The 26968-nt window shown below is 42.3% G+C and overlaps 1 protein-coding gene across 4 annotated transcripts in view; it reads left to right on the top strand.

Annotated features, from left to right (window-relative positions):
- GLB1L2 (galactosidase beta 1 like 2) overlaps positions 1–26968 on the top strand; it is a 56383-nt gene that overhangs the window by 8424 nt on the left and 20991 nt on the right. For 3 of the 4 annotated variants that reach the window (XM_089537504.1, XM_089537503.1, XM_089537506.1), the window contains exons 2-9: positions 1484–1540; positions 3700–3897; positions 5389–5457; positions 7033–7128; positions 9853–9961; positions 11732–11824; positions 16949–17030; positions 23474–23538. In XM_089537504.1, coding sequence (XP_089393630.1) covers positions 1484–1540; positions 3700–3897; positions 5389–5457; positions 7033–7128; positions 9853–9961; positions 11732–11824; positions 16949–17030; positions 23474–23538 — 769 coding nt within the window. The remainder of the gene's footprint in view (positions 1–1483; positions 1541–3699; positions 3898–5388; positions 5458–7032; positions 7129–9852; positions 9962–11731; positions 11825–16948; positions 17031–23473; positions 23539–26968) is intronic. The other variant, XM_089537505.1, reaches the window with a different exon arrangement.

Genomic DNA, 26968 nt, shown 5'->3' with positions numbered 1-26968 from the left:
GTATGATCCATTCTCCACTGAGTGTTGTTGCTATTGAAATAGAGAGTCATAATCGTTGGTTGTAGGTCCCACATTGTTATTATCTATTCTTTGTTTTTGAAATGTGTGTTCTGCCCTGCACTTTCAACCCATGCCCAGGTCATTTACACCAGTACTACTCAAAATGGTGATGCACTCTAGCACTCGGATATCTCCTCGGTCTAATTCTCACTTTAAATTTGACGTGGTTGTCAAAGAGTTCCAGGTTCTGATCCCTCCTCAGCTCAGAAAACCCATGTCTGATTTGAGAACTGTCACTCTCTTTCAGCCTATCCTTTCTGACAGGGCTGTTGTAAGGATTTTACAATTCTGTGATTCTGTAGTAAGGATATCCATGCATGCTACCCTTAGTTGGTTGAAGGAAAGGCTAAGAAGCACATTATTACATTTGCAATCAGGTGTTGTGTACACTTGGGTACAGGGATGGAAATTATACCTCCCCTGGGTTGCATGTGGCTCCCAGTGATGTTTTTGGAGTCCTCAGATTTTTCTGTCTTGTTGTTTTTATAAATCATCCAAAAATTGAAAACTGCCATACCTAGAAGCCCCCAGAAGTGGCGATTCTTGTTTTTAAAAAGCCGAAATGTTATGTCATAATGTTGAGGGAATTGTTTTCATTTAAACAGAAATCAACGGTGACTCAAAAACCTGGCATTTACACATGGGCATACTGTATTTTTGTGGGTGCACATATTTGTGTTTGTGGTGCTTACCTGCCATGCTAAATCGGTCCATGCCAGGAGGAGATGTTCCCCAGCAGCCTTCAAATGGAGAGAGGGAGCGATGCCACCTCTAGCTGGTTATGATTTAAGGGGCTATAGATAAGTGTTGCACATAATATAGCCATTCCTTGTCTATCATAAAAAGTAATGGGCAAAGCAAGACGGATTGCTGCAGCAATGAATTATTTCCTGCAGCAGGCTAATGGTAGCTTGTGTTGACCTTGGTGCTTGCAGGTGGCATTTGATATCTCTCTGTGTGTGTGTGTGTGTGTGTGTGTGTGTGTGTGTGTGAGATATATATATATATCCACAGAATTGTGATGGATGACAGGCTGGCACTTTATCACTTATTCTGTGTCCTGGATCTAACCTGTCTTTGCTACTACATCTTTGATGCCTTTTTAAGCTGTCGTATCAATCTTTGGTTTGTCTGGGTTCTTCGGTATCGCCTTCTTTTATAATGGGACTTGTGGCAATATGGAACCTCGTACGTTCTGAAAGATAGAAATAAATAAAAGTTTCCTAAATCAATAAACTGCTGTGAGATCTTGAGGGGCCAACAGCACCAGCCGAGTTGGAACAGTGAAACCCAAAGTGCCAGGAATATAGGACTTCGAAAGTATTGAGGGACAGGAGGACACTGTTTAATTGATCAGGATGTCTTCTGGTTGAGTTTCCTGTGATTCTGTTGTGTTGTCTTTAATCCCGACTTCCTTTTTCAGGTATTATCCGTGCCTTCCCGTTGTTTCAGAGGCCTGTGGGGATGATGTGGTTCAGAGGTACTACCAATGCTTTTGTAGCCAGCTCTTCCCAGTGTTCAATGTGGTGTTTTTTTTGGTGCCATGTTGTAGCTCAGAATGCAAATTTTCCCATCCCACCCTTTCCCTCGAAAGGTTCAGATGACAAAGAGTGAAAGGTTCACTCTTTGCCATGCTAGAGGCATGACTTTTATCCTAATCTGTGACATTTCCCCTTAAGCCCTGTGAATTTAGCCTAGGAATGCTCTTTAAACTGTGTTCATGGTTTTGCACTGTTCAGTGTAACTTGTTTCCTATTGTGCATATTTAATATATAATTATAGAACCTGAGAATGCAAAGAGCAACGGAATTTCTGTCTCCCCTCTCTCTTACTATTATCTGTATAGGTTCCACAATAAACTGTTCCTATGGACAAACTCTGGCCTATAGGCCACATGCTGCTGGCCTCAGAGGGGCTTTTTGTCGCCCCGTAATTCCTCTAAATTTCTGCACCATCAAAAGAAGAATGGAAATTGTCCCATATTGGTGAAAAGCCAGTCCTAGAGTCTTCCAGAAGCATTTTTATATACTTTCCAACCAAATAGCGATTGGTTGCCAGGAAATCTCCAGTTCAAAACTCTCCTCCACTATGATCATATGCTTTAGAGTAGGTGACTTTTCTCTCAGGCTCATTCCATATTCAGTTTCTGAGTTATCCTACTGCCGTGTCTTTATAGAGCTGCTGTATTAACAGGGCCTCATATTGGGGACCAGAGTGATCCTTGAATGCATGTTCCTTCAGGAGAGGCTTTTTGGAGGGCATGAGTGGATAAGGTGGAAATGGGGGAGTTCCAAAGGCCTTGGAAGTGTCCAGGGGCATCACTAGCGGATGTGGGGAGTGCGGACCACACCAGGTGGCACCACAGCGGGGGATGCCACCTGGCACACTACCTTCCAGGTCAGGCAGCTATGCTGATCAGTTGGGAAATCAAGTCTTCTCTCTTTCATGCCCACCCAACAGTTCCAGAAAAGTCTGTAGAAGAGAGGAGGGGGTACAGTCAACCCTCCTTATCCACAGATTTTTTTATCCATGGATTCAACCATTCACAGGATACCTCATTAAGTACAGTATATGCAAATATTCCAAAATACCAAGCATTTTGGAGAAGTGAGATGCAGCCTGTATAATATTGACACATGTGAGTTAAAAATAAACTGTTGGGTTATGTCGGGGAAAGGACCATGGGACAATTACAGCTCTTATTTCTGTGTTTGCCTCTTGCTTGGAAGCATGGGTTGGCTCTATCAGAATCTAGACATCAGTAGAACTTTTTGAAGCCTTTGTGTCTGAAAACTTGGTTGTCATTAACCTGCTTTAATACATTCACCATTTTGAAAATCAGCCCTATGTTCTGAAGGCTGCAAACGGACGTTCTTAATGTTGCTGGAGTCTGAATAGGAGATCTCTAATTGCAAGCTGTTTGGTTTGGTTTGGTTCAGAGATAGTATAGAAAAACAGTGAGAGCTTGGGAATGTTAAATAACTGGTACAATGTAAAGAGAAATAATAAATCATGCTTTGGTACTGGCTGAGCTGGCATGGGGTGGTGAGGGTTCAAGTTCAAGACCATTTGGAAAATCACATTCCCTCTCTCCCTGGTTAGCAATGCTCACCCCTGAAGCTCACTGGGTGACCTGTGGCCACCAGTGTCTCCTGGTCCAACCTACCTCACAGGGTTGTTGTGAAGACAATAGGGAAAAATATTTAGCTCTCCCTAAGCTTTATGGGGAAACATTCAATAAAAAGATTGTTCGATGCTCAATTGGTGGGTCAAAAGTTGGGCAGCCTAGGCAAGCCCTTTCAGATCTGTATAGTATAATTTGTTGCATGTAGAAACACAGTGTACGATCCTTTAACCTGATGTGCTAGTTTTCAACACGCAGGGGTCTTTTTATATGGAGGAACAATAGTCTGTGCTCCTGTCAGCAATCTGAACTCATATAGCTCAGAAATAGGCTTACCAGGTCAGTGAGAACTTTAAATGTGCATTTAAAGTTCCCTTCCACTTAGTTGTATGACTTTGTACTGTTCACAGCATGATGTTGGCTTTAACTATCAGTTTAAATGATCAGTGTTTTCAGGGAGCTCTCTGTTTCTTGCCCGCGGCTGTTCTACCATTAATCTTTTCTTCCTGTTCTAGGTTGAACTTAACTGATTTGGTCCCCATGCGGTTGAGGGGCAGGATCCTGGGCTTACAGGCCAAAGACTCCCAATTTGTACTGGAGCAGAGGCCATTCCGCATTTTGGGTGGTTCGGTGCACTATTTCCGTGTCCCACGAGAATACTGGAAGGACCGCTTGATGAAAATGAAAGCATGTGGCTTGAACACTCTCACAACGTAAGTGTTGCTCGGTGGCTGCAGTCTCAGTCCAGTTTGTCTTCTTTTAGCTGGCAGTTCCATCGAGGCAACTTGGGAAGCTGCTGTTTGTCTACCTGCTTCAGTGCTCTGTGCACTGACTTGCAGCAGCTCTCCACAATTTCAGACAAGCGTCTTTATGAACCTTTGCCTTCAAATGGCAGCTATTGAAACTGGGAGGCCACATATGTAAAGTTTGTGCTCTTCCACTGAGCTCTGCTCCTTCCTCTGCTCATGTATTCGAATTAAAAATGATCTGTGGCTAATCCCAGGGACAACTCCAGAACATAGCATAATGTACATTGTGCCTCCCAAACTGACCTCTTGCAAGTAGCCAGCTCCTGTTATGCAGTACAGTCGGCCCTTTGTATTCACAGATTCTGCATCCATAGATTCAATCGTCCACAGCTTGAAAGTATTTTTTTTTAAGTCCAAAAAGCAAACCTTAATTTTGCCATTTTATATAAGGGACACTATTTTACCACACCATAATGGGACTTGAGCATGCATGGATTTTGCTACTGAGAGTGCGTCCTGAAACCAAACCCCATAAGATACCAAGGGCCTACTGTAGGATAAGAAAAGAAGGAACAGCACCAGTACAAGAGAAAGAGAGACTACAAAAGGCAAAGATATTTTTCACTGTTTGCATATTCTGAAACAAAGAGGCCTCCTCTCTGCCCCTCAAATTAATTTGCAGATTACAATTTAAGTATCAATTTGACTTTGTATTTTTATGAATGTTGTGATGCACTTCTTAACAATTTAAACACAAATATATATTTAAATATTTCTTTTGACAGAACGTATGCATGTAATATTTACAGTGACTGTTCTGAGGATTTTTTAAAAAAAGAATGATGGTTTAATGCACAAAGGGGACAAGGTTGTGGCTTAAAAACCTGAGACAGAAACTAGAATTTGACAGAGGCACCCATCCATCATGTACAAAGCACACAACGAGTGATGTTTAGAGCAGTACCTTTCAAGTCTTAAGATTCCTCTTTGGTGGCCACCAGTCAAAACTGTTAGGGCTAATTACTAATTCTCTGTGTGGATTTGAAGTCTGCCTTCTAATAAATATGATATTATCTAACTTAGTAAAATCAGCAGAGTGCAGATGAGTAGTACAGGCAAATGTGCATATTGCATTTTGCATGCATATTACTTAAAAAATTTAGAAGAGAGATGTAGCGTTAAAATATGCAATATGTGTATTTCTTAGCACTTCACAGTCCATTCTGCATTTGGATGAACTTGTTGATAAATTATGACTAAAATTTGGTTGGGCTTCCTGGGGTCATAGAATAATGACTTTGAAGTCTAGGTCTGGTATTGAAGTTATTTATTAAAGCTTTCTGCATTAAAACATGCACAGGGCAGGGTACAGAGATAATCGGACAGTACCACATTTTGTCATCTTGACCTCAAACTGGTTATTTAGATACTCAGCTAATTCATTCTGTGTTCCAGGTACGTCCCTTGGAATCTTCATGAGGCAGTAAGAGGAACGTTTGACTTCAGTGGAAACTTGGATCTGCAGTATGTATCTGGGGATCTAAACATCATGGGGAATAGGCTCCTCAAAACCCAATCCCTCCAATGTGAAAATGGATTTCTTAGTGATAATTTTATTGAGCTGGGTTATTTTTCTTTGGATATACCATGATTTTAAAACACAGGCAGTGCGAATGTGTGGCTTACAGAATTTGAAATGGTTAGATGTCACTTGAGTTAGTGGAGTTAGAACAAGGTTATAGAGGACTGGGAGAGAGCTGTGCTCTGTGTCAAAGAGCTGGACATTTTTCAAAGGGTGTGTAAGTAGATATGATGCAGATTAGTAGAAGGTGGGGTGTAGGTATTAACCAGTTCCCTAAGAAACTTGATTGATAGTGAGATCTCCTGTAGTTCCCTTGAGTATGTGTTGTGCATAACTTTCCCTACCTTGCTCACTCAATTTGTAAATAAAGTTGTTCAGAGTCAGCCAGACCTGTCTGGAATGGACTTTGACCAAGATAACTAAGGATAGGAAAGGTCCAGTGATTTGGGGTTTGGAAGATTGACAAATCATCTCTGAGCTGGACAGAGGTTACTTAACGCTCAGTGTTCATCCTAATCTATCATCCCAAATGTCCATCATTCCCAGGGGTGTGCACCTTCGCAGGGTCTGAGGGCCATTTTCATCTTCCACTGGACTTCAGGCCTCATCTGCAGTGCAGAAATAATGCAGTTTGACAACACTTTAACTACCATGGCTCAGTGCTATGGATTTCTTGGATTTGTAGTTTGTTGTGGCATCAGAGCTCTCTCACAGAAAGCTAAATATCTCACAAAACTACAGATCCCAGAATTCCATAGCATTGAGCCATGGCAGTTAAAGTGGTGTCACACTGCATTATTGAAGTGGTGTCAGACTGCAGGTACAGCCTTAGTCGCACAATTAAAGCAGAGAATAGCACTTGCTTGCCTGTGCTTATACTCTGTTTCCTAGCTACTCATTTCTTTTCTTTCCAAGTTAAAATGGTTAAGAAAAGACATGTACCTTGCTTATCAGCTCCCAAAGCACCTACTGGACCCGTGGAGAAGATGGGCAGTGTATTGTATGGGAATTGCTTATATTCTGTTGGGCTGAGGGATGTGTTGATGGCATTGAAGCCCTGGTATAATTGCCTGAAATTCTCTGAGACTGAAAAAGAGCAGTATCAGAGGGGCCCAATGGAAAAGGGAGGATTTAGCAATGCAGATATTAGCAAACAAATAGTCATATCATGATAGAGGAAGGTAGTAGAGGGAGCAGCCACCAGGAAGAAGGAGATGAGGACAGAAGAGAGGACATGGGAGAATGAGAATGAACAGACAGGAGAGCTGCACTAAGATAAGATGGAGTGAGCACTGAAATTCTCATATTGATTGGAAACCACTAGTGAAATAAGTGGTATTGTATTTTGTTTTCCATTGTCCATGTCTTTATTGATTGTATTGATGGGATACATATAGATCCATGCATGCCAAACTGAATGCTTACTCCTAGCTGCTACTTACAGCTTAACATGCCATCTGTGGGATTCCCATGCAGACTGTTGCCTTACAGTATTTTATTTTATTTTTAATCTTTAGGGCTTTCATTAAGACAGCAGAAGAAGTGGGGCTGTGGGTGATTCTCCGCCCAGGACCTTATATCTGCTCTGAGTGGGACCTTGGTGGTTTGCCTAGGTAAGATTTTATGGGTCTCATTTGTTTTGTTAAAATTGCAATCTCACCGTATACATCTACCTTCAAGGAGCAGAGAAACAACAATCAGAATGTAGGCCAGCTGGAGATTCTGAAACTGCTGCATCTCATGAGACATCATAGAATTCAAGGATCCTGAGGGAACCCAGGGTTCATCTCCTTAGCAGCAGGGTTCAGCCATTATCAGTAGATGTGCCTTCAGTCTGTTCCTTGGAAAGCTTCTGGGAACAGTTTCTAAAGACATTTCTCACTGTCAAATGGGTTAGGAAACCTTTTCTGATAACCCTGCTGTACTACAGCTTTTGCATCTTCTGTTCATCCATTGGTGACTCTGGCAAACTCTGGTTCTCTGTCTCTCTCTTTTTGAAAACCACCATTTGTTAATCTTCCTGGGATTTAAGGCATATTTGTATTGGACACTTAAACTGGGGTGGGGAGGGGGGTGTTGACCTACAGCCTTCAAGATGTTGGAATGTAGCTCCTGGCCAAGAAATTGAACAGGAGTCCAATAACTTCTGGAGAGCTATCCATCCATTGAATGATTATTCTGCTTTAAACACTTGCTGAAAACACCCTTTTTTACATAGGCTTTCTCTAGCCAATGATGACTACATTGTTTGCATTATTTTTGAAGCAATTTAAAGGATTTATTGGCTTTTAAGGTGTTCTTAAATGGTTTTGACTTGTTTTAAAAATTTCATTAGATGTATATTTTAATGTAAACTGCTTGGAGATTTTTATATTCCCCAGTATACATATGCTATCTTCCACCTTCTCTTATAAACTCTGTAAACATCTTTTGGCCAGGGCCGGAGTCATTGTCACCAACTTCAAGTAAAAAAACCCAGCTTTCTTTAGGTTTAGTGTGTGCATATGTTTAGTGTGTGTTTGCAGAGGTGTTGCCCTAAAGGCACCTTCATGTGATTTTCCCTACTTATATCTCTTGCATTAAGCATGCTTGGGTCATTGTAAAGTAAATAGTCTTAATCTGGACGTCTGACTGCTGAAATGTCCAAATGTTCTGGGAGGAAAGCAGGTTACTTATAGAGAATACACATTAAAAAACATTTAATTTTGCTCCCAGTCACCCTGCCCAGCTGCCATATCCCACAGGGTACATAGTGGGTCCAGTCAGGTCTGGCCAGGTGTCTGGCAGGAGCTGCTGTCAGAAACTCTCAACAGCTTTACCGAGTTCCCAGTCAAACCACTGTATACAACTTGAACCTATGAAAATACCCTTTTCCTCTTAGGAGTCATAAAAGAAGCAATTACGAAACATTTTAAAGACTTAAAAAGCAAAAGAGAGAAATAAATGATTAACGAAGAAAGAAAGGTGATCTTAGGCAAGAGAATCAGCATAAAAAGGGACGTGGAGATGGGAGTTAGTAATGAATGAGGCAGCAGGAGGGAAGGGCAAGCTTGCACTGAGCAGAGAGGAAGCAAGAGAAGCAGTCTAATGTCCAAGTGTTTCTTTTGCCATCAGGAATAAAAGGAACGTTTGTTCATGGTCTGTGCTCTCCTAGTCCCAGTTATTCAAAGCAAAAGCATTTATTCCCCCCCCACTCCACCCCAGGCTACCCTGCCTAGCACAAAAGCAGTTAATAACATTCCAGAGAGAATAGCTATAGGCACCCATAAGAGGAGGCAGCACAAACAAGGCATGCTTGTTTGCAGTTTTCATTGGAAATGTCAAGAGCATACTTCGATTTCTCCTCCTTTTTTCTCAGAGCAGATGGCAGAAAAATAATTGACATCCATATCAATATGGGCTTGGGGTTGTGTGTTTGCATGTCTGTTGATTGTATTTTATTATCATAATTTTATATAAATTGGCTCAGATTTCATGCTTTAATATCAACCTCTTGTTGGAATCTTCTTCCTAAAAAAATAAATGGGCGTAAGAAGAAGTAGCTTGGTTGCAGGAGTAACAATTATATAGTGTTAGCCCGTAGGACTGCATGCACTTTGGAGCTTGACCAAAGTCCGTGTTTCATGCATAAGCAGCAAGGATGCACAAGTAACATTGCAGCCTTTAGCAAATGTTCACAACCAGCAAATTTAAGCAGTTGCATGGAAGTGAAACAAGGTAATTTTCAAGGAAGTCAGTATCAGATTCTGTTCAAATGTTCCGGACACAAAGGCCTGTCACAGACTGCCAAAATAAAGCTGCTTCGGGTCTCTTTGGAAGTATGCTGTTTATATGATGCATGCATCCTAAGAATCCGAAAGCTGCACCAAGCTGCACTCCAGTGCTGAGGAATGGAGTGTGGCTTTGGCACGACCTCCGGACACTTAGGACCCATGCATCATTTAAATAGTATACCTCCAAAGAGACCCGAAGCAGCTTTATTTTGGCAGTCTGTAACAGACCATAGCTTCACTAAAAAGCAGCCTTATGGCAGCCTTTACCAACCTAGTGCTGTTTTGATGTGGTGGACAGTACTGGATTTAAATGGTAGAACGTTCAAGATTGAGAAAATGAAGTACTTCTTCACAGATCACATACTTGAACAGTTAAATGCTACCATAAGATGTAGTGGTGACTTAAACCCAATTGAGATAGCTTTAAAAGGAGAGCACTAGTGGGAGAATGTTGCTTTTAGGTACTGATTCCCATGGGCATTTGGTAAGCCATGATAGGAAACAGGTTTCTGGATCCAGCAGTGCTCTTATGGTACACATTCTGGTCATCTTTCTTTTCTTTAGCTGGTTGCTCCAAGACCCTGAAATGCAGTTGAGAACAACATACCGGGGTTTCACAGAGGCTGTGGATAACTACTTTGATCACCTGATGCCCCAGGTGGTTCCTCTTCAGGTAAATAAAATAAAAGGGTGGGTGATCCCACTTCTGTTAAGTCAACTGCACTGTGGACAGTTGCGTCATGATGACTGTCACACAATGTGTCAAGTGTTTTCATAGAAAGTGCTTAATTTTTGCATGGTTTGTTTTACATAGGAGAAAATTGACATTTCAGGAGATCTGCTGCTTTCTTTCTGTGAGAGCATGGCTTATCTAAAAAAAACCTGCCTTTTTGCTGTGAAATTGTGATTCCTCTCTTTTGGAGAAGCACTTGCAAGTAGGAGTCTAGGGAGATACCATTGGTAGCAAATGGGAGGTGGGAGGGGGAATATTAGTAGCCACTGATTCTGAGAACTTGGGAAAGACAACCATCATCTCAAGGAGATGATATACAGCTCATCCTCTCCTTTTCTCTTGGCAAATTGCTGGGATTGGTTTTGGAAATGCCTTGTTGCAGTCACTTTTAATTGAGACAGTCTTTTATGTGTGCCAGACTGAGCCTCGGTTCATCCTTCTTATTTTTAGGTGACATTGGTCTAAATATAACAACCCCAAATAGAAGAGACCCATTGAATCAGTGGGAGCCTGGTACTGTCCAGCAGCATTTATAAATGTTCCATTGATTCAGTGTGTCTACTTTAATAGAGGCTAACAAGTGGATTGATGCCCTAATGTCTCAATCATTAAGTATTTTGAAAGATGCTAGCTTTACTTTCGTGACTACATGATTTTACATAGACCAGAGTTGGTGCCAAGTTGGAGGCCAGCCTGTCTCCTACACTATAGTGGGCCATGGTTATTATACCTTACTGTAGTCCTTGGGTCTGCAGGCACTATCTGCTATTTTAATATTCCCACATTGGTTTGGATTGGTGCTAGGTCAAGTATTCTCAGGCCCTGTAAAAAAAATCCAAATAGCAAACAGTTTACACGAAGGCTTCTAAATGTACACACTTCTTATTATTGTGTGCCTTCAAGTCATTTATGATTTACAGTTGCCATATCAAGCAGTTTTCTTGGCAAGATTTGTCCAGAGGGGTTTTTGCTTTTGCTGCACTCTGAGACTGAAAATGTGTGATTTGCCCATGAATACTCATTGGGTTCCCATGGCCAAGTGAGGATTTAAGCCTTGGTCTCCAGAGTCATAGTAGTCTCAAACCACTACACCACATTGGCTTATGCCCTTATTTTACTCATTGTATATGTGTTTTAAGAGCCAGTGTGATAGTGGTTTGAGTGTTGGACTCTTGAGACCAAGATTTGAATTCCTGCTCACCATGGAAGCCCACTGATTGACCTTGGGCAAGTCACACTCTCTCAGCCTTAGAGGAAGGTAAAGGCAACCCCTCTCTGAACAAATCTTGCCCAGAAAACCCCATGATATGTTCACCTTATGGTTGCCATAAGTAAAAAAGAGCTTGAAGGCACACAGCAACAAAAACGTTTTAGAGTTAGAGAAGTCAAGTTGGGAGAAGGTGACTTTTTTCCTTCCAGGATCCCTGAAAGAATTGATAGTTGAGCTGAAAAGTGTGATGCTTTACTATAGTCCCCTTCATGCAACACTTACATAATGGGCCATTGCATGATTACTGCACTCCTGACCTTATTCTTAGGGACATTACATGCCATCACGACTAGCCATCCATGTAAACCCACATGATTAAATTGGTAACAGAAACCCCTTATGATAACTGTATTCCTTCTTTCTCAGTATACATTTGCAAATAGATTAGATCAGATAGGTGTATGCTATCAGCTTATCTTCTCTCCTTTCTCTTTTCTTAGTACAAGTATGGTGGTCCAATAATTGCTGTGCAGGTGGAGAATGAATATGGCTCCTATGCCCAAGATCCAAGTTACATGAATTATATCAAAATGGTAAAATCCCTATCTTTTAAATTAATCTTTCTGAAGTTCTTGATGTTACTGTTGTGCTTGTCCTTCTTCTTTCTCTGGACTGAAGTATAAAGCTGTTGGTAGCCATGATAGGCATATACTCCCACATCTGGCGATAACCACAAGGACAACCTCCTTTCCTTGTGTCCTGCTTGTGGGCTTCCCATAGGCATATGGTTAACCATTATGGGAAACTGGATGAGGGACTAAGTAAGCCTTTTGTCTGATCTGGCAAGACCCATTCACATGCTCTTTAACAATTTACTAGAGCTTTAGCATTGGTGTCATTGTTCCTGTGTAATCCACCACTGTCACATCTTCTATCACAGTCAAATGGGTTTTCCTCTTTACTTGGAGAATTCTTAGTAGGAAGTCCTGTAAGGACATGTTTTTTTCCCGAAGTTACAATTGCAATTTAGCCCTAAAAGCCATTTACAGTACCCAGATTTAGTCTTAGAAGATGTGACATAATTTAATAATAAACATCTTCAGGTCGGTATACATAGCACTCCCCACTAAATTAACCACCCTAACCTGCTTAGTAGCAGGGCTGTTACTCAGAAGTTTATCGCACCGGGGATAAAACGTTCCCCAATGCGTTGTAACGAGCACGAGCACGGGCGCACACAGAGCGTGATGGGAACCCGATGGGGCCCAGAACGCGACTTTACAGCACGGGGAATGCCGCTGCCGCACATTCCCATCGGGTTCCAGAGGGCGCCATTTCTGGGAACTGTTTCAAAGCATTGCCAGAAATGGCGTCCCCTGGAACCCGATGGGAACGCAATGGGAACGCACGGCGGCAGCGGCGGCGTTCCCCATGTGGTAAAGTTGCGTTCTGGGCCCCATCGGGTTCCCATCACGCTCCGTGAGCGCCCGTGCTCATGCTCGTTAGAACGCATCGGGGAACGTTTTATCCCTGGTGCAATAAACTTCTCAGTTTAAAAATCTGTTAACTATGCAACTTTTTGTTGATTATTTGCACAACAAGGCAGTTAAAAATACAGAGCCAGGGCAGAGTGGAAACAGTTTATCACACGCTGCCAAAATACTTCATTTTGCTGGAGCTTGGATTATTGAGTTCAAAAGCAGGAACCCCTGAAAGCGTGACTTCTAGCTGAATTGGAAGAGGGATTGAGGCACCCCCTCATAAGCAGGGCATAAGCAAAGAAATGTGAATTTGCCATTGTGAGTAGATTCAGAACCTTTCTTACGAGAGATTACTTTGCAGATCAGACTAAGGCAGTCTTGTAAACTGCTGTAATCTGAAGCTCATCTCGAGACAGGTTAATTTTGCTAATGCCTCTCTCTGTTGCCTCACTCAGCAGCAACCTTTGCGTGGCTCCACCTATGGTTTGGACAACTGGAGCTGGCTGACAGGCTCTGAGACATGGCCATTTTTAGCAAATCGTTCCTGAGCTGCACCTTTTTTCTTGGCTGGATTTAAATCACCTTCGAAAAGTTACTTTTTATGATTACAACTCTGAGCATACCCCCAGTCGGGATATTCTGGGATTTATAATCCAACAAAATAATGTGAAGTCGAAGGCTTTCATGGCTGGCATCCATAATTTTTTGTGGGTTTTTTGGGGCTGTGTGGCCATGTTCTAGAAGAGTTTGTTTCTGACATTTCGCCAGCATCTGTGGCTGGCATCTTCATGCTGGCGAAACATCAGAAACAAACTCTTCTAGAACATGGCCACATAGCCCCCAAAAACCCACAAAGATGAGCAGTGTCACGGGGGGGGGGGGGAATCATTGTCAGGGGTCTTGTTACAGACTGTTGGTTGTTTTTGCTATGCATTGTTGGTAAGGCAGGGGGACAATTATTTATGAAGGCCAATGTGGTGTGCTGGCTAGAATATTAGAATGGGGCTCTTTAGCTCAATGTTCTTGTCCTCAGTGCACTAAGAAATTAAGGGGACTAAATCTCATTGTTGGTCCCAACCAATACTGGGGGAGACACATTGGAAGATAAAACTGTAGTAAACAAACAAAAAAACAGAGTACTCTTTGAAATATCCATGCTATGGACACCCTACTGCAGTTTATGTCACTTTCCCGCAAACTGATGTCTTCTAAGTGTTTGGGGCTAAAATTCCCATGACCATTGGCCTTTCTAGTTAGGATAAATGCAGGACAAGAGATTGGAGAAATCTGGTTTAAGGTGAGGCAGCTTCGGCCGGTCTGATACAGGTAAGGATATGACAAAGACAGTTGGTTCTGATTTCTTGTTCCTTCTTGGACAGCATAGTCCATGGCAAGAGAGAAAGGGAAACACTATATAATTCTTAAAACCAAATGAGGGGTGAAATAGGATATAAAACCAATAAAATGCTGACAGTTGTGCTGCAAACAACACAGTCTTTTTATTCCTCTTCAGGACATCACAAGGTGGAGTTGTTTTGCAGCAGTGCAATAACATTGCTGCCTCTCTGGACAGTATTGAGCCAGGGGACTCATTCCATACTACTCAGTTACCACACTTTGATAGCACTTTTAACTGTCATGGTTTGTCCTGTTGAATGCTTGGATTTTTAGTTTGGGAAGACACTCAAATTCTCTGGCAGAGAATTCTAAATACATTATGAAACTACAAATCCTAGGCTTCCATAGGCTGTTAAAGGATTATCAAAGTGTGTTGTGAGAAAAAGGATGATGTGTAAACTATAACAATACAATTAGGTGATGAAAACAGCAGTTCATAAAATCAATTCTTGATAGTTACAGAATCAGTATCAACATACTAGGCATGTCATCAGCCAACTTTAGAGGCTTACACTATACAAATCTTTATGAGTGACTGGTTTTCCAGATTTCTCAGCAGTCTTGCAGAATTTACAGAACTGTTCACTTTGGCCTGATACAGATGGGCCCTTTGCGGTGCACCCATGACGTGTTAGGGTTGCACATGCCCCGCAACACTAGCACATCATGGGCGCGCCACAGCTGGACCTAGTGCATTGAAAAGCTACCATGCTAGATAGAGAATGCTGGGAGGTGTCGTCTCTCAAAATTAAGTTTCTCAAGCTGTGATTCATCCTTTGCATTGATAGCCATCTTAAATGTCTTTTCACATATTCTGCAAGCACAGACTAGGGTCTGCATGAAAACACCCCCAAAATGTGGCCTTGGCACTGGAATAAGAAGGAACCACAGCCAGTCCTGGCTTTCTTTTAAGCATATGTGTATATAATGCATGGATTTACAAATGAAAATTTGTCCCATCTTATTCACACTTCCCTGTGTACACTTCCATACTTTTGATGCATACCTAAAGATGCAACATGTTCCTCAGCCATGAATTGCAACTTCAGCTTTTAATAATACTTCTTCTAACCTGCTTAGGTGTTTTTTTACTAGAAGGACACTGACGTATTAGTGGGATTAGGCCTGGTTGATGTCACCTTCCCTCCTTCACTTAAGACAGTCTGCAGACAGTCAGCCAAAACAGTCACATGATGAGGCTCCTAATCTTCCTGGGAGGAATGGTGTCAACTCACAGTCTCTTCCATGCTGTGTCAAGAAGCATCCCAGTGCTAGAGTAAGGAGAAAGTTAAGCCAGGATGGCTCTCTTGCTGCAGACACTGTCCATTGTAGACTGGTAAACACTCATCAGTCCATCGTTGAAGACCACCAAGGATGCATCTAAACTGTAGAAATAATGCAGTTTGACACAATTTTAAGTTCTGTAACTCCATCCTGTGGAATCTTGTGATTTGTGTTTTTAAATGTTCTTTAGCCACCTCTGCCAAAGAGTGTAGGTGCCTCACAAGACTCCAATCACAGGATTCTGTAGGATGGAGCCATGGTAGATGCACCCAAAACTGGTTCATGAGTGTATGAACTGAATTACTCTTTCATATTCCAAGAGCTGAAAATGCTACTCTTTTGGACTGCAGTTCCCAGAATCTACATGCCTTCCTGGCTTGTAGCCTTGCTGAAAGATTCTAGAAGTTGCCACATCCCCCCCCCCCCCCCAAAAAAAAAAAAAAACTATACTCCATGAAAAGAATGGATTGGACAATCCTTTATCCTCACTCTTGTGTGATAGGTTCTACATCTGGGGTAGAAATTGTGCAAACCATCCTGCCCGTTGACAGCTTGACAAATTTTGTAGGCCTCAAAAGGGAAGGGGAATTTTAATGTATTTTTAAAAACAAGGGAATCATACCTCAGGGGCACAGTTCTCCTTTAAACAGGATGTCTGGAAAGACCAAAAGCTGCAAAAATGGTCCCCAGGCCTTGACCATCCCTGTTGTACAAGGCACTATGCTGCCTGAAGAGAGATTCTTCTAAACAGTGAGCAAAAGGGCACTCATCTGAAACTGCTGGACACCTTTCACACTGTCTACTGCCAATCATCTAAGTTTCTGGATATCTCAGCAGCTCTGGCTGAGTACAGCCTGCTTCTATCATCCACTTTGCAGAGTGTATGAGAGATAATGTTTAAAGAACCTTCCTGATGTGTTGATTTGAGTACATATGCACACCTGGGCCTCTCTTGGCTGTTTCTATTTTTGTTGTCCTTGCATCACCTGCAAGCTAAAGATGCAGTTCAATCTGATACACATACACTGAACAACATAAATCCAACATTTAAAAAAAAAACTAAACTAAACAAAACCTTAATACCTATTATTAATAACATTTGCAGACAGCCACATGTATGCCTTAGTAGTTACTAAGGATCTTTGAGAAGAGTTAAAGAGACAGATGTCATATGACATTACCAATATATAAGAAAGAATCCTAAGGGAGTTGCAGTTTTCATTTGAAAGGGGAAAAAATGAAAACTCAGCACTAATGATAAATGATTGAATTTTAGCTGCAGTGGGTCTCATAAGTGAATTAAAGAGGAGCAAGTGCTAGGAAAAAATCAGCTATTTGGGGATACAACTCCCATAATCCCCAACCCAGTGTGGCTACTGAACAGTCAGGGGCTCTGGGGCTGCCCTCTACAGCAGCTGCCTGCAGGAGCTTTGGTTCAGAGCTCCGTTTGGTTCTAGGAACAACTATGCCCAAATTGCTATCTTGCCCATGATATGAACCTTCTTGTGTATATTGGTGTTGAATCCCAACCTAGCCACGTTTCTCTTCACACAGGCCCTGCTAAGCAGGAAGATTGTGGAGCTCCTGATGACCTCAGACAATCACGAGGGACTGGCCTCTGGCATTGTGGAAGGAGGTATGTAGCACTGTGGTGGAGAAGAAGCAGAGCAAATTTGCAGCCAAGGCCATGAATGCAGAGATGTGTGGTGTACCTGTCACGGCTTTCAACCATCCATGGCTTAAAAATATTCCAAAAAGATACAAATTCCATAAAGCAAAGCTTGATTTTGCTATCTTACACAAGGGATGCCATTTCACTACACCACTGTGTTTAATGGGATTTGTGAGCCTCCATGGATTTTGGTACCCATGGGGGCGGGGGGGGGGGGTCTGGAACCCAAATCCAGCAGATACCAAAGGCCTCCTGTACTTCCAGCGCCTTCAAATTGGAGACTCCAGATGCTCCATAGGGGACAAACATACTGCTTTATCTGTGTTGTGTTGGGCTATTGTGTACCAATCTCAGCCAGGGAATGTTGTATTTACAGGATTGTGGTGCTGCCTTTTTACACATGACTCTACAGGGACTCTTTGTTTTTCACTCTTGTTTTCTCACAATTTACCTTGGCTCACTTTCTTGCTTCTTTCCCCAGCTCTGGGCCTCCCAAGCTGACCTGGAGTCTTCACCACCTTTGGCACTCAGTCTTTAGCCTCTCATGCAAATTAATCTCTCCTCTTTTGAAGCTCTCTGTGTAATCTGTTTTTGGGGGAATGTTAAAAAAAGTATTATTATTTCCTCCTGATAAGCAGTCTCCTTCAGAGCATCTGTTTTACTGAAGCGAGAGGGCTCAGTGAGTCAGTGAACGTCCTGTAATCTTGATATGGTAGGTGGTGAGAATAAGAATAAGCAGATGCAGCCTTCCTTGCGCCTGCTTTTGTAGAGAAAGGGGGATTATTTCAGATGTCAGATTTGGGGAGCAGGGAGATAAATGCAAAATCTCTAGAATCCAAATAGTGTTGTGTAGAAATTTGCATAGCTGTTTTCACCTGTGAAGCTGACATTATATTAAAAGACTGGTTGGAGTTCCAGGAATCTTAGATTTTGAAAGGCTTGCCCTCTTTGCAGTAGAGGAAGTTTACCAGAAAGGAACCTGCCTAGTCTTGTGTAAGTTTAAAAGACAAATTGGGTTGTAGGGTCCCAATTCTCAACATTGTGGGCTCTAAGCAGAGCGGGGAAGCTTGTTTGTTAGGACTCCCTACATCAGTGATGGTGAACCCTTTATAGGCCAAGTGCCCAAATTGCAATCCAAAACCCACTTATTTATTGCAAAGTGCCGTGTCCCTCTGGCTTTCTAGTAACAAACTCTGGCAAACTCTGTGTTGGGCCGACGGCACATGTGCCCACAGAGAGAGCTCTGAGTGCCACCTCTGGCACGCGTGCCATAGGTTCGCCATCACTGCCCTACATTCTCCAGCTAGCATGGCTGGTAGCTGTACTAGTTGGGGGATTCTCTGGGAGTTATAGTCACTGCAAGTAACTTTCCCAAGCTGTGATAGGTAAGCCCCATCTCAATTTTTTCCTCTGCTTTGTGTATGCCTTACTGTTGCTCCCAGTAGCTTCTGACACTCCATTCCTATTGCTCATATTTCCTTAAATTGGTGTGCATGCTTGTGAATGATGAGTGTATAATTTGTACTTTCTGGTTCCAGAATGCAAGTGTCTTTTCCTCCCTTTCCTTGAAGAGTATTTATTAAATATATATATTTCTTCATTCCATTAGCATGCTCAAGGCAGTGAACTCAAATCAAAATTGCAGAAAGCACTTACACTAAATCAAATCAAAATGATAAGCATAACACTAAGTACCTTATGATAACAAGTCATAATAATCTAATAGACGATGGAGCGTTTGCCCTTCTGTCAGCAGCTGGCACTTGCTGATGAGGATTGGCAGTAGCTGGGGATGGCCATATAGCATTGCTTGGGAAAGTTACTTAGTTGGACTGCAAAAAAGTGACTATGAGGGCTTGGGAATTTAAGGAGTGGCAGTCCAAAAAGTAACTTTTCCAAGTTTTGCCATTTGGCAGGCTGTCTTTCACACTTCTCCCAGCCAAGACAGTTGATGTCATGATTCATAACGTAGTGTAGGACATTTGTGTGTTTAATTCATTTGGACAGTTTCTGTCTACAGCTGGCCCTCAGTATCTTTGGATTCTTTATCCATGGATTCAAGCATCCATGGCTTGAAAATATTTTTTAAAAATATATAAATTCCAAAAAGCAAACCTTGATTTTGTCATTTTATATAAGGGACATCATTTTACTATCCATTGTATTTAATGGTATTTGTGGAATCATAGGTTTTGGTATCCACAGGGGAGCCTGGAACCAAACCCCAGTAGATACCAAGGACCCCACTTTATTTGTAACAGAAGGTGACAACCAAACCTCTTATACGAGTGATCTCTCCCTTTCACAGTAGTCCATTGGGCAGAGAAGAAGAAGTTATAGGAAAGAGAGAGATTAGATGCCCCTGCACACTTTGGCCTGTTACAGACTGCCAAAATAAAGCTGCTTCAGGTCTCTTTGGAGGTATGCTGTTTAAATGATGCATGCATCCTAAGAATCCAGAAGCTGCACCAAAGCTGCACTCCAGTGCTTAGGAATGGAGTGTGGCTTTGGCGCGACCTCCGGACTCTTAGGACCCATGCATCATTTAAATAGCATACCTCCAAAGAGACCCGAAGCAGCTTTATTTTGGCAGTCTGTAACCCCATATTAAAACCATAAAGGTCTTAGGTCCAATTACTTTTTCCAGCTAGAGTAGACCCATCTAATCAGTGGGATTTGCTTAAATGCGGACTTATAATTCAGTAACTGATTCATTCAGTCTACTGCAGTGAAGATCAGCAACTGGACCCAAAAAGAAAAAGGAGGTGGGAGCAGAAAAATAATTAAATATTTCCATCCACTTTAAAACATAGGTCTAAATCCAGTACCACTCTCAAAAATAATAAGCCCAGTGAATCAGTGGTTGTGGACTGGAATCGCTTTTGATTCTGACCCAGTCTGCATGCAGCCCCTCATGGATTATGTCTAAGTGAACACTGCCCTCAACAGAGAAAAAAATTCCTCTCCTAGTTTAAAATAGTACTCTTTGGGGAAGCAGCCCACTTGTATTTTTTGGCCATGCTGTAAAGCCAAATGTTAGTTTCCTCCCCCACCTTCAGAAACTTGAGGAACAAAATGGGTGGTATATGGATGGAGATTACAGGCATTCTTTCTGTGACACAGCAGGCTCGTGGTTGTATAGGTTCAACTCTATGCAATTCAATATGATGAACAGAAAGGGGACTGGCAGATAAGGCTTGAGAGTGAGTTAACAGGCATTAATATCATTGATTTGGTTTGAACATATTGGGTGTTAGGTGCGTAGCTCTAGGGCAACATTTCAGAGATAAGATGCCACCACAGAATAGACCCTTTCTCCATTCAGTGTCCACCCATCTCTGTTAGGAGAGATTTTGTTGATCATGTTGGAGGGACAGTTTGGTGTGGGAATCAGACTGTATTTATGGGGTACATAATAGCCGCATGTGCATAACAATTACACTTGATGGTCTCCAAAATGTTTCACTCCTCCTTCCCCTTTCTAAAGATAGATTTGACTGACAGTCAGAATTGGCTTTTTGAGGTCACCCCATCTGACTTTTTCCGAAAACTTAAGGAAAAGAAAAACATAGGATTCCATTGAATTTGTAGGACTCTGTCCTGAGGATCCATTTGTTTCCTGAAGAAACGTGATTCCGTGTAACTCCTCTGTGCTTACATTTGTAAAAACCTAGCAGCCCTTATTGTTCTCTGTTTCATCTATATATATTTTTAAAAGAGAACCAAGCACATATGGCAAGATTTGTTCCTGGTATAGGGTGTTAGCCTTTGGGCTTGGTCTCTCTTTGTTCCCTCTTGAAGATGCAGCATTTCCCAGCCATGTCCAGCTGGAGGCACTCTCTACTTGCTAATGGAAAACAGAACAGAAAGACAGGGGACCACCTGCCACTCTGCCTGAATATGTTTACTGCCTGCTAGCGCCTGCTCGTTCTCTTGTTTGGAGCCGTCTTCTCCGGCAGGCTTGTATGATGAGAGCGCCTTGATCCCAGCTCGTGCCTCAGATGTCATAACAGTCTGCTCATTAGAGTCAACATGTCAAGTAATCAGGAGTGAGGAATAACTAGGGCTTTGAGTGATACAAAAGTGGAAAGTGGAGGAGGCGCTGGCGGCAATGGCAGCAAGGTAGCAAAGAGAATACACACAGAGTGAAGATAATGAAATGCATGCTTGGAAGAAGAAGGAAGAGGGTGTGTCTGTCCATGGGCTGCTCCTCTGCAGGAAGAAAAGGCTGGCTTTGTCGCCTGGGGTGTGGATCTGCTTCTGCTGATTTGCACTGACCACACAGAGTTAGTAGGTAAAGCCATCTTCTGAGAGAATCAGAATATCTACAAGTCATATTGGGTAGTCATCAAATAACTGATGCATATGACATGTTAACTGCCTTACTTATAGCTAGGATGTTTGCACCATCACCAGCTGTTTTCATTATAACCAATATGATTTTTGGAATTGGTCTTATAATCAGTGCAGCTACCTCTGCATTTGAATAACATGATTGCCACTTTCTGCATCTGGTTTTGCTCTGGTCCTGTCTCCCCCACCAAACATGCCTACTGTGCACACACATTTGAAGCTCTCAGATTCTTCCTTAAGCATTAGAGGAAGTGGGCTGTGATGCACAGTGCTGAAATAAATCTGTTGCTCTTAAAGGTGCCAGAAGATGTTCTTTCCTGGAATAGGCTTTAACACATCTGCCCCTTTGAATATGGCTACAATTCATGTGGAAATGAACTTTCCTAAGAACCAGTGGCCTGATACAGACAGCCAAAATAAAGCTGCTTCAAGTCACTTTGGAGGTATGCTGTTTCAATGATGCATGCGTCCTAAGAGTCTGGAAGCTGCACCAAAGCTGCACTCCAGTCCTTAGGACTGGAGCGTGGCTTTGGTACGGCTTCTGGACTCTTAGGATGCATGTAGCATTGAAACAGCATACCTCCAAAGTGACTCGAAGCAACTTTAATTTGGCTGTCTGTATAGAGCCAGTGTTTGCTTTTTAAAAGCACACTTCCAAGTCTGGCTGTGTTTTCACCCACCCAGAAGCCATCTGGGTTCTGCTTTGCCCATTTGAACACTTGAATCTGCTCTATGAGTCAGACCATTAGTCCTGGGTTGGGCAGACTTACAACCTGCAGGGCCGTTTTTATTAATTTTACTATAACCCAGAGATTCACTACCTGGAGCCCATTGCAAAAGACATGTGTTTAGAACAAAACCTTCTAAGCTCAGGAATTAGTATCAGGTATCACGGATGGTACTCAAGTTCCTTCTTTTTTTCTTGCCGGAAATATAATTTAGGGCAGGGGTAGGGATTCATCTCTTCACTGTTATTCTTAAACTATTGGGAATCAGAAGTCCATGGTTGGCCATGTTTATAGATGTGAACTTTATTATTTATTTATTTATTTTATTTTTATCCTGCCTTTCTTTTTGACTGGGAAAGTTGGCCAGTTTACTAATACAGCACTCTTAGACCTGTTTCATTCTGCTTTGATCACCTGTTTGCATAGGCTTGAGAAACTCCCGCTGATAACCAATGCATCTCTTCAGCTAAAGCCTTGGAGATCGGCACCACTTTAGATGTTAGTGGGCTGCTTTGGTGTGCAGGCGTTTATCCTAGCATCTCTGATTCTTCTGCAATAATTAATTAAGCCTTGTGGCATCCACTTCTGCTACACATACACACACACCCCTGAGGTGGGAGCTTGCAACATTCTGAACATTTTAAGTAAGAACTCCAAGGGCATTGCTGCTCTGCAGACTGTAAGTGATTTAATAGTACAGTAATTTCCTCTCCCTGAGGAGCTGTATATTCAGGCAAAGAGGATGTATAAGAGAATTCTTTATAACTCTACCAAATCATAAAATGTGTGGGATTCAGGGTAGAGAAAATAGTAAACTGGTATAAAACTGATAAGATATGGCCCCAACATACTTCCTTGAATGCACACACATCCTGTTTGGTTGCACCTCCAGTGAGAAGTTTCTTCAGGTTGGTCCAGAGCTTGGGATAATTACATCTGGGACAACATCCTTTGGGAATTCTGGGTGTTGTCATCCCCAAAAGGTAACTTTCCAGTCTGTGGCTGGTTTACATCTCTCTAGCCAGCAAGTACAAGAGCAGGTGATAACTTTCACAGTTGCTATCAGCTTAACTTCAGGCTTTTGTGTGGCATGGGCTGACTTTTCTCCTCTGCTTCTCATCAAGTGTGCTATGATCAAGGGATGTGAACCACAGGAGAACATAAGAGTATGCCACAGCCAGAGCAGGATTTATTTCAAAGGCTCATGTTGGTGATGACCACAAAATTCTTGGTGTTAGGCTGTGATGCCTTGTGACTTAATATCTTTAAGGTCCTACCTGAAATCTCTTTCTCCTTTCTCCTTCCTTTCTCCCATTTCCTCAATAGCCCTGGCCACACTTAACTTTCAGAAGCTGGACCCGGCTATCATGCTCTTTCTCAACACAGGGCAGGTAAGAAAGAGTCATTCCAAGGGTAGGTCTGCTGTTCATATATCCATATTTAATTCAGTGTAGTCTGTTGCTGCTTTCAAACATGTACACACACACACACACACACAATAAAGTACCAAGTGCAAGGAGAAGAGGGAGAGAGGTACATCTCTACATACACAGAAATGTGTTTACTGAACTAAACATCTATAATAATAACAAAATATCTCCCCTCACTGCAAGACTGAAACTAAGATGCTGGAAAATTATCTTGGCTGTTTAGAGGACTGTGGATATTGCAGGGTTATTTTGTTTTTTAAATGAATTAAAATTATTTTTAGTCATTTGAAATCTGTATGTACCAGCAATACCATGTTAGTTATTAGGCTAAAGCATATATCTACTGCCAGACATACTCTAAAAGAAGGGTGGATCTAAGAGGTATCCCACCTATGCAAAGCTATTCAGTCTGCTAGTTTCAAATATAGATTCTTCAGTGGCCGTTTTAGGCACAATTAATAAGTCTTTGGTCTTATAGATGCAATAAATGTATTTCTGCATGCTCTTGAATTTTCCTTTTCCTGTTTGTGATTCTGCCAAGAGTCAGTTGGAAAAGCAGTTTAAAACTTGGTTAGTGGAATGTGGGACCTTTAGCTAGGATACCTTGCTGAAGCTATTGGGCCAAAACTGAATATTTTCCATAGACTCTTTTCCTTTCATCCCTGCATGTAAACATGGAAAAGTGTTATTTTTTCTTCTTGTAAGCAGGATACCAGTATTAGCACCCTAGACAAAGCCCTTTGAAAACTAAAATGAGCTTCTTTGGTATACAGTATGTGAAATCAAGTTTCTTTAATTCTATACCACTTCTTCAGCATTCTGTCACATTTTATCTGAAGCACTTTTTACCCTGAATGAGCCCCAAAGGTTCCCAGATTAGCTTATTTAAAATCAATAAAACAAGTTGACCCTTGCCTGCAGGCTTACAGTATAAAAGACATGACACAAAAAGGTAAAACAGATGGGAAAGGAAAAGGAGGTGAGAAGAAAATCCATGCACCAAATTAAAGATAATTTCTGATAATGGCCACCTAGAATAGAAGCAATTTGGAGAATGGAGATCACCACCATGAAGCTGGCTTATCAGTGTAGATGATGGAATGACCGTGCTTTTCTTCTCTTCCTGTTGCAGACTATCCATGAGATAAAAGTCAGGATGAAGCATTGTTGGAAGGAGCTAGTAGCCAGGATCATTATGCCCCTAGCTATATCAAGAGGGTCACTGGCAGGCAAAGACACTTACCTTCTGCCTCAGTGATGTTCTTGAATGCATCTGCTTAATCACCCCAGTGAGCAAATGGCTGGGATTAAAGCACTGAAAGTAGTACAGTGGTACCCCGGGATACGAATTGACCGCGTTACGAAATTTCCGGGGTACGAAAAAGTTAGATTTAAAAAAACTGTTCCGGGTAACGAAAGATTTTTCGGGTTACGAAATTAATTTCGGCGCGAAATTCAAATCGGAAGCGCGGCTAGCGGCTTTCCAGCGCCTTTTCGGGTTGCGAAATGTATCGGGTTACGAATGGCGCCGCGGAACGAATTAATTTCGTAACCCGAGGTAGCACTGTAGTAGTGTTGAGGTCAGGCCTGCCCTGTACCCTGCCACTGTTCAAATAAGTGAGTGTCTTCACCAAGAATTCCCACACCAATCGTATGTGTGCATTTCTTTTTGTTCATGTAGATAAAATGTTTTTCTTAAGCATTACACGTTACGTTGGTGTGTGCGCACGCGCACACACACACACCCTTAACCCCTATGGTATATACTCCACCTGTTCGGACCAAGAACAGGAGGCCATGGCCTACAACAGGTGCTTTAAAAGAGCTGGAGGACCTTGGATAGCTCCACACAGACTGTTTGCTACAAGAGAGGTTTGGGCTCTTGAGGTGCCAGAGTATTTTTTTTTTTCCATTTCAATATCTTTCCTGGTATTATAAAATTGATATTTCAATGCATTTGTGTGAAGAGGAGGCCTGTAGCTTTCGCCCAATTCTCAGAGTTGTCTGTGACCTGAAAAGGATTAAGAATCACTGCTCCATCCCACTCCTAAAGAGCAGAGCACCTCAGTACAGGATACAGGAGAAAAATAAGCAAAGATCAGGGATCCTTTGTTTGTTCCTCTTCTCCTTCACAGTTTTTTGGACAGCAAGGGGAGGGACAGCCATGTCTTCTTTTTTTTACAGCAGCTTGGGGAAATTGTCTCAGTAGGGGAATGATGGGCCTAGCCTGTTCACAGTGGGTTGGCTTTGTCACAAGCAAGGTGTGATTAAGTCTTCCCCTTGTCTCTGGTTCCACAGAACTGAGCCTGCATTCATCTCTCCCTTATAGTGCTCAACATGTTTGAATGGGCTGGTAATTCTTTTTCTAATACTGATCAATTGATTAAGCAATTACAGAGAACAGGTCTTGGCAGCAAGAGTTAAGGCAATGTGGTTTCCAATTTCTGGCAGGCGGGCCCTTCCCGGCCTCCTGCTGTGTGTGTGTGTGTGTGGTTGAGAGAAGAGGAGACAGGGCAGAGGAAGCCATTCCGAAGCCTGATACTCATGAACTATCTTTTACTATAGAGATTCTCAGCTCAGCCATGAAACCCACTGGGTGACCTTGCTCAAGTCACAGGCTCTCAGACTCAGGGGAAGGCAGCACCAAACCTCTGAACAAATCTTGCCAGGAAAACTCCATGATAGGGTCGCCACAAGTTGGAAATGACTTGAAGGTGCACAACAACAACAACATGTAATTATTCCAGCCCCAAGATTCCCTGCTCACGTTATTCCTGCCGTCATCTATACAGCTGAGTTTATTACCTTAGTAGTTGGCCAGAACACTCCTTGCCATGACTAGTCCAGAAGGGTAAAATCAGTGTGGTCCAGGAGATAACAGCAGAGTAGGCACTTGGGAGACAGGGAAGTTGACAGACTGGAGGCAAGTGGATAGGAAGCGGGTTGGAGAAAAGCTTGGCTGAGTGGAAACATGGAGCATGAAGAACCCAGGTGGCTTCCTAAAGTAACATGCTTCTCAGACTGAGCAAAGTCGGCAGATGTGTATGTCTATTGAACCTCTCAGAAGCATCTGGCTGGCCATGCATTATCCACCATCACCAGGTTTCCCAGGCCAATAGGATGATAGGTACCTTAAAGCAGACCTGCCTGTCTTAACCTGTTGCTGTAGCTCATCAGGTCTTACACACACACACACACACACACACACACTGTTTTGTAGTACTAGTCAAGTTCATTAAGTCTTGGGAGAGTCAACTATGATAGCAGGTGATCCACGTTCATCTTGGAGACTCACTATTTCGGGGGGCCCTCTTGAGGATCTCACTGACATTTCAGGACAAGAAATTCTAGTCATATGTGCACGCAGGCTGACTTAACAACAGCATAGAAA

This window comes from Sceloporus occidentalis, unplaced genomic scaffold (genome assembly GCF_023333645.1).
Source record: "Sceloporus occidentalis isolate IW3139 unplaced genomic scaffold, rSceOcc1.0.p SCAF_9, whole genome shotgun sequence".
Lineage (NCBI taxonomy): Eukaryota > Metazoa > Chordata > Lepidosauria > Squamata > Phrynosomatidae > Sceloporus > Sceloporus occidentalis.
Note: the sequence above shows the minus strand (reverse complement) of the source record. Positions and strands in the feature narration are given on the sequence as shown.